The following is a 13,177-nucleotide window of genomic DNA, read 5'->3' as shown; positions in this document are numbered from 1 at the left end:
AAGACTTGATTGATTTGTTGAGGATGCAAGTGATGGGTGCTAACTGTGTGACAATCGGTATCACTTTGGGAACATTTGAAAGCCCCTTCCTCCAGAGCTGCTTCCCTCCAGAAAAGAGTGCTCAGGAGTATTTACTGGTGGAAGATCTGGCCTGCGACTAAACAGCTCCAGCTAGGTATGGAAAAACTGGGGAATGATACCATCGTGTCCTGTGAAAAACAGGATGCAGATGGAGAGTCCTGCTCCCTAATATCTTCTGGCAAGGCCTGGAAGGTGGGAATAAAGGAGTTTCTGCTGAGATCCCAGAGCCAGAAGCTGCCACTTCAAGGAGAGCTGACTCAACCACTTTGGGTTTGAGCTGTCACTCCAAAGACAGCCGACTCGACCAATTTGAAACCATTGTAAAGAGGCCATCATCACCATGGTCACATCGTCATCAACAGAACAATGCCCAATGACCCACCACTACTGAAGATCAAAGACTGAACTATGAACCACACTGGATCCATGGTGGTGACCATCTCCCTCTTGCTTCCTACAAAGACTCCTTGCTTCTTCTTTTCTATCTTTTCTATCGCCCTCCTTCCCTTCCCCATTACTCTAATTCATAATAGTGTCCATCCTCCCCTTCCCCGTCTCCCTAATTAAGATCTGTAATAAACTGGCCGGGCCAAGATTTGAACCATTGTTTCTTAATCTTATGCAGGGTATACAGATATTAAAAGAACCTCCTCTCCCTCCTATAAATTGGAGCAAGACAGCAATACAGAATAGTTTTTTTAGATGTGTACATACAATCAACATTTCATGCTTAAAAGTACCAGCCATCAAATATCAATATGCGTATGTCAAAATCAAAGATTACTACAGATTTTTAAATGTGTCTGCATTAGATAAATCAACTAGACTGTTTCCTGTTTAATTTTTCAAATTTGCATAGCACACCAGGCAAATGCAATGGAACTGCAGAAATAGAAAATGAGGTTGGTTATCACTGTGTTATTTAATAATGTCTAGATGCTGCATGGAGAAGGAGGCTGGCAATTAAAAACTTGTGATACCTGCTGAGTTTTTGACTGTCGTGGAGGAAATTACTGGCAGTTTTAATTCAGAAAAGACATTACTTGATCAGATGATACAGAATTACTGTATATAATCTACTGTATACCGTATATAATCTACTGAGGTTATTTTAGTGCCTCCTTCTTTAGCCTGCTGTTTTTTTTAGCATACATTGTGATGTACTATGAGGGCATCCTCAAATGTACTGCTATTCATATATATTTATTTATTTATACAGGCCGTAAGTACACTTAGAGCAGAAATAACAGGGCCATATAACGTTCTGCTATAGAGCAATATTTTCTTAGCATAAGACACTGTCCTGAGATCTAACAGCATCCATTAGCCTTTCATATATTTTCAGAGTTTCTTGGACTTACAAAGGAACAGCTGTGACAGGTCAGTAAGGTACCAGTAATACTTCCTGGATGAAATGATTTTCGATGGAAAACATGTGCTTCCATAATACCATGAATAAAACATCTCTTGATTTCCACATTCCTTTCAGTTTATTTATACAACCATGCCTGTGGACACAGAATTAGGAAATCTGTATGTACTGCCTCTTCAACAAATACTAGCACCCTTCATTGCTGCTGTTGGTAGGAAAGACTTTGGGAAGACAGAATGACTCAGTCCTGTCAGTGTGAACCTGATCTGAATTCTGCATTCCCATATAGTTCTGTTTGCCCAAAGTGACAGGGACAAAGCAGTGAACCGCTGTATCCACTGTAAAGGCAGCTAAATCACTGACTATTGTTGCTCTGCAAGTGCCACCCGCTGCTTTGGAAAGGTACTGCAGACATGTGAAATGAAAATCTTTAGTAGTATGCTTAAAAATTCTAGAGAGAATTATTTGCATGAGATTTAAGGAAAGAATCACAGAACAGTGTCTTTGCTAGATGACAAATTAGGATCAGTTCCATAACCAAAGCGTACTGGCACAGCAGTGCTGACTTCAGGGGGATCTGTAACAACTCATAACATTTTAGGTATGTCTCACTTGTTCTAAGTTTTGAGAAATGCCATTTATTGTCAAACTTTTGATATATTTTTCTAGTGATGTGTTTGTGGTGTATAAACTGCAGCAAGCTCTTGTGAGAATCCTTCTTTGTTTTTTGGCTCAAAGCTTGCTTCCTGAGGTATTTCTTGTGATAAGACTCTGAATGATTTGTTGAGGAGGCAACTAATGGGTGCTAACGGTGTGACAATCAATATAACTTTGGGAACATTTGCAAGCCCCTTCCACCAGAGCTCCTTGCTCTATAGAAGAGCGGATGAGAGTGCTCAGGTGTGTTTACTGGCGGAAGATCTGGCCTGTGACTAAACAGCTCCAGCTAGGTGTGGGAAAACTGGGGAACGATACCATCGTGTTCTGTGAGAAACAGGATGCAGATGGGCATCCCTGCTCCCTCTTATCTGCTGGAAAGGCCCGGAAGATGGAACAAAGGAGTTTCTGCTGAGATCCCAGAGCCAGAAGCTGCCACTCCAAGGAGAGCTGACTCAACCACTTTGGATTTGAGCTGTCACTCCAAAGACAGCTGACTCGACCACTTTGAAACCATTGAAAAGGGGCCATCATCACCATGGTCGTCGTCGTCATTGTCAACAGAACAACTCTGCCTGACAACCCACCACTACTGAAGATCGAAGACTGAACTACCAACCACGCTGGATCCATGGTGGTGACTATGTCCCTCTTGCTTCCTACAAAGACTCCTTGCCTCTTCTTTCCTATCTTTTCTATTGCCCTCCTTCCCTTCCCCATTACCCTAATTCATAATAGTGTCCATCCTCCCCTTCCCCATTTCCCTGATTAAGATTTGTAATAAACTGGTCGGACCAACATATGAACCGTTGCTTCTTAATCTCATGCCGGGTATATAGATAATGAAAGAACCTCCTCTCCCTCCTATAAATTGGAGCGAGACAACTCTGCACAAAGCAATTGTTTTCAAATTGAATTTGACATAGAATTTTGTCTTATCAACAGGTTAAATTGTGTTAAAGTATGTGATGACATAGCATAACATTTTTGTATTGTTGCAGAGTTGGCAGGAGAGACAAACCAGTATTGGTGGGTGTTCTGCAGCAAAAGGTGAGACAAACTCACAAGAAAATAATGGGATACAGATGTCTGACAAGTGTAGCCTATAATGACCAAAAAAAAAAACCAAAAAAACACGATAGATTTTTCGAAGGCAATCTCTTAAGTGTTATGCGAACATTAGAATTTTAGTGTAGTGCTCTAAATAGCAATAATTTATAAACAACTTTTAGATTGTATGGGAATACTCTTCTGAATCATGCCAGAAATTCCAAGCGAGGGGAAAAAAATAATCTAAAGTTTCTGTTTCAGTTTGCAATTTGCTCAATGCCTATTGATGATTTATGCAGGCTTGCTGAATGAACAGATTAAGTATTATATCATTATTTAAACATATATAGGGTATATATGAGGAGACAGTGCAATAAGTGATATTTTAGAGTTATATTTCAGAAACAGTGAGGAAATAATGTTTATTTGTGCAGAATCTGTTCAAGACTTGAGCATTCCATTAAATACAAGATATATTTGGCCCCAAAGAGTTTGCTGCGTAGCCTCTCAAATGCAGGCATAATTATTTTTTCATTTTTTCAAGATATCCTGTTTATGCATCTTTGGCCTGCAGATACCAGACTCTATCAAAACAAATGTGACAGAAAACTAAAAAGTTATGAAAAGCAAACTACAAAACTGGAAATTGTTGACAGGCACCTAACAAAATTTTCAAGAGAACTGATGTAGGATAAATGTCTAAATCACAAGGAAATCAGTGGGCAATTTCTAAAGGTCTTTTGAAAACTTTGCTTAATGCTTGTAGAATCATAAAGAATGCAAGGAACCTCTAGAGATCCATTTCCCCCACTCAAAGTAGAACTAACTTTCAACTTTGAAAATCTGCCCTTCAGCACGGCTGTTCTTTATAAGAAACAGGCTCACAAAACAGTCATGAAAGTGGTCTACCGTTAGATGAGTGCAACAAGGAATCAATTATTGTCTCTTTTGATCAGATGTCTGGAAGAAGTGGGCATAATCTCCTTAACTCTCTAGAGTCACTGACCTGAAATAGACTTCATCCCTTTTGTAGATCTTGTTGGCTGCCTGGAAAGCCAAGCTATTCTAATTAGCTGATTATTGGTCTGGAAAATCTACATGGCCCTTCATAACCAGGGATCTTTTTCAGTAAAGTCTGAAAATGTGGACAAAGCTAATACCAGCAAAGTTATAAATCCCCTCAAAAATTAAAGCAGATGCTAATAGTTCATCTCAAACAAACACATGGAAGCTCCAGGGAAGAAGAGTCCCTCCCTTCAAGTCCCTTGACTTTACTTTGAGTAAATATTGTAAAGAGGGGGCTCATAGCAGCCACCAGAAGGATGGACTCCTGGCCAACCTATTATGGAGACATGATACAGTCTGCTGGATGAACAGCAGTAGAGCAAGAGGCTCCACTCCAGGTGTTATTTTCAGAGCAGGCCTCATAATACAGGAGCTGTAACAATTTTGCCATGTCTGAATTTTAGTCGATTGAAGAAACAAGAGGAGTATGATCAGTCCCTTGTGTTTTAAGGCATCTTGTATCAAACCTTCAATCTGTAAATGCAAATCTGATGAAATAGAAAGATAGTAACTGATAGAAGTGACAAACCATGGCGCATTGAAAATGGCAAAGAATGCAATTCCCAGTTACCTCTGTCTCTGAATGTAACTGAGAATTGGGCAGAATTCTTAGCACACTATATAGAGGAAAGAGTGACAAAGCAATTTAAAATCACCAGTAGCCTGAGACAGACCATAACAAGAACAGTGCCTTATTATTGCAGTTCTACCTTCTCTGCTCTGAAATATGGTCAGAAAATAAAATATTACAGGATGAAGCGTGAAAACACTTTATGAGAATACAGTTTACAAATTTGTCTTTTCATGTAAGTTATTATATATTATTGTATATATTATTTATATTATAATTATATTATCATATTTCATTATTTATTTTATATTTATAGTATATTATATGTATAATATTTATGTATACATTATTTTATATTATTATTTTATGTTATTATTTAGATACAAGCATTGTTATTTATCTGCTTAAACTGAAAAAAAAGCCAACAACCCAAATCTCTTTAGAGATGCAAAGTAGACAAAGTATCCTAATTAATTTTCAGAAAACCTGAAATGCGTCATGGTGTTTCCATATATTAACTTCATTAGAAAGATCTCAGTAAGAACAGACATGAACAAAAATAATCTCCTTTGAAAATCAAGCTGTAATAATCAAGAAATAATGGATTCACAAGCCATTCTAATTCTATCAGGTAGATTGTTTTAATGGCTCTTCTGAACATTCTATCTAAATAGCTTTTGGCAATATCCTGCAGATGACATAAGTAGGTAAGACTGAAGAACTTGTCTAGGCTTAATTAACAAGAGATATAAGGACAGTGACGTTGTGGACAGAGATCTACTTAGATACTCAGAGAGAGGAGGCTAGGGTACAGTTTGTTTGATTTTTGATGATATTTATTCACAAAGTTTTGCAAAAAATACCTGAGAAAAAAATATAGTCTTAATGTTTACATATCACTATCCTTTTCTGCTTGGAATTCATGTGCAATTTCAATTTATTAGCTTCTGTTATATTCAGAATTAAGGAGATATGGTTATTTTTTTCAAATCACATAGCTAACAAAATAATCAGAAACATGGCAAAATTCTATTGTACTTTTTGTGTACAAGTTCTGCTTTGCACAATAGAACATGGAAAGAAAAGTTCAGAAGAGGCTGATTAACCTTGAACATGAGTTTATGACAAGATATGCCAATTCACTTCAGAAAATGACCGTTCATGGATAAATATTCTATCCTAGTTTCTCTTCTTCGAATTAAAAATAGGAATACAGTCTATAAGAGTGTCTTTGTGCCTGATGATTTTCTAAAAGGTATCTTAGGACATTCTGTTTTCAGTACCAAAAGGTTTTTCAGCTCCTCCAATTACAAACAACTTCTGCAAAGAAAAACTCTTTCACAATATCTTTGGAATAGAAGTAGTTATTTTTGCAAGAAACAGAATAGTTAATGAAAGAAGCTGAGAGCAGACCTGAAGACATGCTGGAACAAAATACCACATTAAGTAAAAACAGTAAGAAGAGATTGCATGTCTCAGCAGCTCAGAAATGGAGTATGCATGATGCTAAACAACATGCATCAAAAGTTGTGGTCAGTCTTATGTGTTGAATGTGTATGGAAAATAATAACCAGATAAAATCATGATCATTCCCTGAGGTGCTGAAAACAGATTTCTACATAAACCAAGGGGAGTTGATGTCCAAGGAGGTACTCTGACCCTTCCAGGATGAGGCTTATAATCGGGTTGACGTTTGTGTCCCATCCCATCTAGCTTTAACAGATATCAGATAACAACAGGATCATATCTGGGAATGAAGCCAAACAGACACATGCAAAAAACCACAACCACCAGGTGCAAAGCTCAGCAGCCCACCTGCTAAGTAACACAGGTCATCATGAACACATCACCTCAGTGCCCTGTTCTGCATGCCGACTCCCCAAAGAACGCAGAATCCAGTATGAGGTCTGCTGCTTAATATTCATAGTCCTTCATGGTAATAGCTGTGGCTACCTTCGAGATCAGCATTCTCTTTTTGGCTATCACCTCCCATCATACAGCTGCTGCTATAACTAGGAAATCAACGGGAGAGGCATATGGCATGGGAGGCTGAGCTTCCACAGGAGCTAGACCTTAATTACGGATCTTGTTCCCAAAGGAAAAATGGAATGGCTATGAACTTCACTGTTTGTAGAACTAAAACTCATACAAGTGAAAGGAAACACGATGGTAAAGGAGACAGAAAAAAAAATATTTTGCTACTGTCCAATTAATCTTAAAAATGAAGAAATAAAGAGACCAACTTATTTATACTATTTCATCTAAATGAGAAGTGAAAGTCTGAGCAGTAAATTGTGTGGATATATTGAAAACCCTTTTGTTTTGTTTTGCAATTCACTCCTGCTGTGCCACAGCTGTAAACATGCACATGGGTATATCTACATAATAAGCCAAAGGCATTTTCAAAGTTCATCTCGTGAGCCTGTCAGTTTTGAATTATGATTTAACAGTGAGTGATGTGTTGTGTTGTGTGATCAAAGATAAGTAACTAATTTGGGAACATCCTCTCAGCAACAATTTTTAGAATGGCTTGCTAGAAGATGTATGTCTCTTAAGAAAGCACTCTGATGTGTTTCTTCTTTCCTTTGATTCTAGCCTTGAAGTTAATAGCTCAAGGCCAATGCTCTACTACCACAGCTGAATTTTATTAGACACCTGATTTCTTGTAAATCTTATAGCTTGTTTGTTTTCTGCCCCCTGAATCTTGCTGCAAATAGTCTTCAGGCTCACTTCTAAGAGCCATCACAGTGAGATGTCTTTATTTTCAGTCAATTTCCTTTCGTCTCATCTTCCCACACCAAAAAATCATTTGTGAACACGTATTTCAACCTGATCTCTTGCCCAAGAACTCACGGAAATATTGGTTAGATAAGAAATTTCCCAGTGTGTTGTGAATAGTTTTCATATTTCCCTCTGTCTCTGTAAAGCTACCTTTCTGCCATAACTACAAGGTTCATGTGATATTATAATTTTTTTTTTTTTTTAATCCTTTCATTGCATACCTTTCCCAGGAATTTAAAATGGCACTGTCTTCTTACACTTGCAATTTTTGTTTAATCAGTCTTCTTTCTTCCACCAGTAGATATCTTTGTGGTACTTTCTACTGTGGTACTTTCTCGACAGCCCAGGTCTCTCCAGCGAGAGACCCAGAACTTCAACTTCTGGCCTGCAGACTACATCAGAACAGGCTAGATGAACTCTGTGACAAGATCAGTGGGTTTAAGAAAATTTGCTTAGCAGACCTCAAAGAGAGAGCAAAGAATGGCCAAACTTCATTTCCAGAAGTGTTAAGAACAGAGAACCCTGGAGAATCCTAGTCTTGTGCATGAAGTTACAGATAATCATTAACAGCTCAACCAAAGTATCATGCTAAGGTGCCTATCGAGTTTCTGTAATTGAAACAGTCCGGATGTAGCTGGCATGCAAAGCATAAGAATGAATTTGGCACTGTCTGTCCACACATATCTACCCACACATCTAATTTCTTAACCTAATCACGCACATTGAGGGTGTGTACACAAGGTTAAGGGCACTATGGTCCAGAAGTCATTTTTTATGTTAGTTTTTGATTACTTTATTTTGTGATATTAATTTAGAAATAAATCTGGAATTCTTAAGCTTGACTAGAAAAAAGTGATATAATCGAGATATCTGTTTTCCCAAACTGTTCTTTGATTTGGCATAGATGAAAATAATTTCAAATGGATTTTCATTATGGTTATGGTAATGAATAAACACATTTTTCAGTTATTTTGAGAAGATAAAGCAATATTAAAAAAAATAGTGCGATGAAAATCCTCTTCCCTCTTACAACTTAAAACTGTTTTCCAAGGAAGTAAACAATTATAATTCTGAAAAGTCTTACTAAATCCATTACATAATAGAACACAGAATTATTTTCTTTTATAATAGTGACAAATGATGGGTCAGATTGATTTCAAACACAAAAATATATTGTATTTGTAGTAGCACATTTTTGGAGAAAGAAGAAAAATAACGTTGATGAACTGCTTTACAAGTAAGTGTGTATATTACACACTTCCTATCACTTCAGTAGGCATGCAGTACAGAAATGCTATATAAATCCAGGTGAAAAAGGAGCACCACAAAGGAAGGAAAGACTCAAATCTGCCAGCAGAATCCCACGTTTTGGTTCCATTCTATCTTTTTCTATCAACTACAATGCAAAAGAGATGTGAAAAGTTTCTGAAGATATCACATTGTCATCTGGAGGAGTGGGACTGCATCCTGCTATGCACTAATACCTGTAAAATGTTTGGTCAAGTTTCCTTTTGTTTTACAAAGCAAAGTAAGGTATACATGCAAGGTCTACATTTAAATACAACCAGTCATTCCAAGCTTGTTTTAAGGATATTTTTAAGAAGATTTGTGCATACAAAAGTGAGGTTGCCTTGGCAACTGTAACTATAGAAAGCCAGAGTAATTACTTTCATAAAATCCTACATGGTGCTTACTCCCTCTTAATAGGAATGTGCAAATACTTTACGTTTAGCTACATTTGTCGAAAATATTACTCATAATTGATTCTACCTTTGAGACATAGAAAATCCAAAAGTACATGCTTAAAGCAGGTTAAATAGTCCAAAAACAATTTGCAAAAACTTATTTCAATTCAAAACGTAAAGTCAGATCAGTCATATTTGCTCTTGGAGCGAAGGGAAAAGAGCATACTCTTCTATTTTCATATTGCAAAATCTCATTCAATAAACTCTGCCATTTATTCAGCTATCTTAAAACACAACCAGAAAGGACTAACTTTTGTGAACAGCAATGAGACAAAGTTAAGACTACAATTCAAACAGACCTACTAAATCATTGCACAGCTCTGCACTGCACACTGTGGACCTATGTATGTGGTTGGAACATACTTAAGCTCTCTCTCACTCATCTCTTCATTACATGAAATAAATATCACTGATTTCCCTGGCACAGTGTTTGAGGTCCATCCTTAATAATATTTGGCATAGTTCTGCTGACCCATAGGATTATCAGTTAACTTATCTGATAACTCTTCTGTGCTTGTTAGATTAGATGGTGTACATACAGGCTTGATCCTATCCCATAGCATTCTTTGTTTGATGAACAACACTGCACCACAGACCTTCCTCTCAGGCTGTCCTGTTCAGCTTTGGTTTACTGATGCCATTGACTACATCCTTCTACAGGAAGGAGTCCTTGCATTGCAGTAGGCATGAAAATTAACAGTAATTTGTAAATTGTCTCTTGACATTCATTAGCAGAAGAGTATTACTTTCCATTGTCTACTTTCTGCCTGCTACCCTGAATTCTAGTTGCAAACCTCCTACTACGAAAGCCAAATACATTGCACAAACACGTGTCCTCTTTCCTTTCCTCGCTTGTGACTCTCTGTCATTCTTAAACTGTACTTCCAAACCTCTTGTCAGTCTTCAAACAGGATTTGAGCACCCCATTATCAGTTATGAAAATACTTACACACATCAATAATTAGTTATATAATTTTACAAGTGATCAAGAACTGATATCAGTGTAGATGCCACTAGAAATCTGGGAAACCAGTATCTTCCACAACACACATGGAGTGCTTTTCTGACTCTGTAGTTATATATGGTGCCAGAAGTCACAAACATTTACTCATGCAGAAGCACCACAGTCATCATCATTCCAAGCAATCCTGGTATTTTTCAAATTCAAACATCTATGTCAGTCCACCTGGGAGACTATCAGCATTTAACACGAGTCTCAAATGCACACGTTCAGCATCTGTTTTCTAGTGACTCCTAAACCTATCTACATAGATGTAAATGTCCTCTAAGTAGCTAGAATAATTCTTAGATTTTTACTTATCTCCACTGATTACAATCAACCTTGCTTCACTGACTGAGTTTTCAATGCTTCAAAAGTAGCAAGCCAATCACACATTCACCGTGGTATTCACAGGCTTTTAATTTTCTACTAGCTTCTCATTATTAACAGCAAGACTAAAAACAATGTAGGCACATAAGATGGATTAATTGAACAAAACCATGTACCACAGTCTGAGTTTTTAAGCTAAAGGAGAGAGGAAAATTTAAACCAAGTGAGGAACTGCTGTGATGCCTGCTTTAGGCTATCAAAGTTAAACATAACCTTTTATTTTGCGTTCACTTGTATTTGCTTTTATGTAATTTGACAAACTGTGTAATCTGAGATCTTTCTTCACAATACTCAAGGGAAGACCTATAGTGCTGAATACTCTTGAATTACCTTTTGATCAATATATTTGTTTTCCTCAATTGCTGATCTTTTAGAGTGGTCACAGGATGAAGATGATGCTGAAGGAAGTCTTCGCAGTAGACAGCTGGTGTCTTGTTGCTGGCGATCAATAAACTGCTTCATGAAACTTTCCCTTGTGAACAAACAGAAGATACTGATGGATTAAAGACCCCAGAAAAGTTAATATTTGGTTTTCTTTATAGTATGTCACAACACATTAGTGCCAAGGTGAGCAATAAGGAAAAGGTATGCTAAACTGTAGATGTATAAATGGACAGAGTACAGAAAAAATAACTGATAAAACATAAATTTAGTTATTAAATCTGTAGCTGAATTAAGAAGTAGATGGCTTGCATGTAGCTTCAAAGAAAACAGTTTAATTCCTTTTAAAAATAATTATGAGAATTTTGACTATTTATTTGCTAATTAAAGTGCTAAATATTTAAAGTGCCTTTTGCAGTTTTTGGCTCTTCTGAGCTCATTACACTGTGAGTTGTTGCTGCAATATAAATCAAACGCTGATATAACCCAAAAGAAACATACTTCCTGCAAGAAATTCTTTCTTCAAGACTTCAAACAACATCTGTTCATATAACTGCTCAGAATGCCAGTATTAAGGCACTTCAGCAATTCTGTGCCTCACATATGCCACGTTTAAAATGCAGAACTACATGTTTACAACAAATGTACATTCATCTTGCTGTCTTCTAAGTTTAGCGGTAGCTTAGTAGTAGTTACAATTTTCAGTGTTGACTATATCATAACTAATTTTGTCTGGAGTTTCACGTAGTAGAATAGCTTCAGATACGAAGATCTGATTTGCTGCAGATTTGAGGCAGCAGCCCTAAGATTTTTGTAATCCTTCTTAGGATTTTGTCAAGAAGAATGAATGGCATTATTAACTGATGGTCTAGAAACCAACTGTGAAGTGAGTTTTGCAGGAAAGTGGTAACAGCAGTCGTCCAAAGAGGGGACAAGGTCATCACAATGTAACTGCTGTTTGATGATCTGTGCTATCCACTCTTCATGGTTTGCTGTCAGTTGATCTCATCTTTATAAAGTCAGTAATAACTGATTAGACTGTTGCTTGTCTGCTAAGAACCTAAACCTGGAATGGGAGTGGAATGACAACAGTGTACTTTTCAATTATATTTTATTCGTGTTGGTTCCAGTCGATCTAGTTCCTTTCATTAATATGTTATAATGAGAGATAGGATATTTTTAAGGTAAAAATAAAATGTCAGCTCCTTTCTACTTCAATATTAATTTTGCTTTACTTTGATTTTCTGTTAGCTGCTTACTCCATAGGCAAAACAGTTAAGTGTTGTTGGTGTCATGTGACACCAGACAGGCTAATAGTGTATTACCAATGGAAATATTTCAATACCTTATTTTTGGAACAGTGAAATCTGAAGGAAGCTTGGAGATTTTCACCATTTGTGGCCTGTTTGGAAATTTTTCAAAGATGCGTAGACGTAAGGGAAGCTTCTCCTTTGTATCCGCATTTGCTTCACTTTGCTTTAGCTATTAAAAAAAAAAAAAAAAAAAAAAAAAAGTTGCTCTGTGATATTGCAGCTTTGTTTTTCAGAATTTGAATAATTGCAATCACTGAAAGAAACAGAAGATGGCAGCAAAGAACTACAGAGGGTACATTTCCAGCTCAGGAGTATATTAGTCTGTTTGTGCTGGAAACTGACAAACACTGAACAATACCATGCCTTTAGCTGAAAATAAAAAAATAGGAGGAATGCTAACACTTTTACTTTTAAAATACAAAACATATTAGTGCTCTATTCAGTATGCTTATTCTTGTGTTTCCTTCCCAGTTCCCTAACACTTTATGAAGGAAATAAACATCCATGTTCTTTTCTTATTAGTCACATTTTTCTGTATGTATTGACAGCCCTAAAATATTAAAATAGAATGTTTTGTAAAGAGAGGAATTATAAAGGAATCCAGACCTCAGAATAAGGAAATAACAGGAAAATTGTATTTATGTGAGCATTAAAAGAAATAAAAAGGACTCAAAAGAATGCAGTTCTCACAAGGAGCTGCACCAAATCAAATGATGAATGTTGAATTTGTAAACATCCAAAAATGGTTGTGCCATGGACTGCCACACATCT

General features: G+C 36.8%; 1 protein-coding gene across 1 annotated transcript in view; it reads right to left on the bottom strand.

The window, feature by feature from the left end:
* NALCN (sodium leak channel, non-selective) overlaps nucleotides 1-13,177 on the bottom strand; it is a 215,303-nt gene that overhangs the window by 38,384 nt on the left and 163,742 nt on the right. The window contains exons 16-17 of the mRNA XM_042810179.1: nucleotides 12,439-12,575; nucleotides 11,043-11,184 (exon numbers count right to left, since the gene is read on the bottom strand). Of these exons, the coding sequence (XP_042666113.1) occupies nucleotides 11,043-11,184; nucleotides 12,439-12,575 (279 nt within the window). The remainder of the gene's footprint in view (nucleotides 1-11,042; nucleotides 11,185-12,438; nucleotides 12,576-13,177) is intronic.

The sequence above is a fragment of the Centrocercus urophasianus genome, unplaced genomic scaffold, assembly GCF_019232065.1.
Source record: "Centrocercus urophasianus isolate 14NV4802_14NV808 unplaced genomic scaffold, USGS_Curo_1.0 seq_12, whole genome shotgun sequence".
Classification (NCBI taxonomy): Eukaryota; Metazoa; Chordata; class Aves; order Galliformes; family Phasianidae; genus Centrocercus; species Centrocercus urophasianus.
Note: the sequence above shows the minus strand (reverse complement) of the source record. Positions and strands in the feature narration are given on the sequence as shown.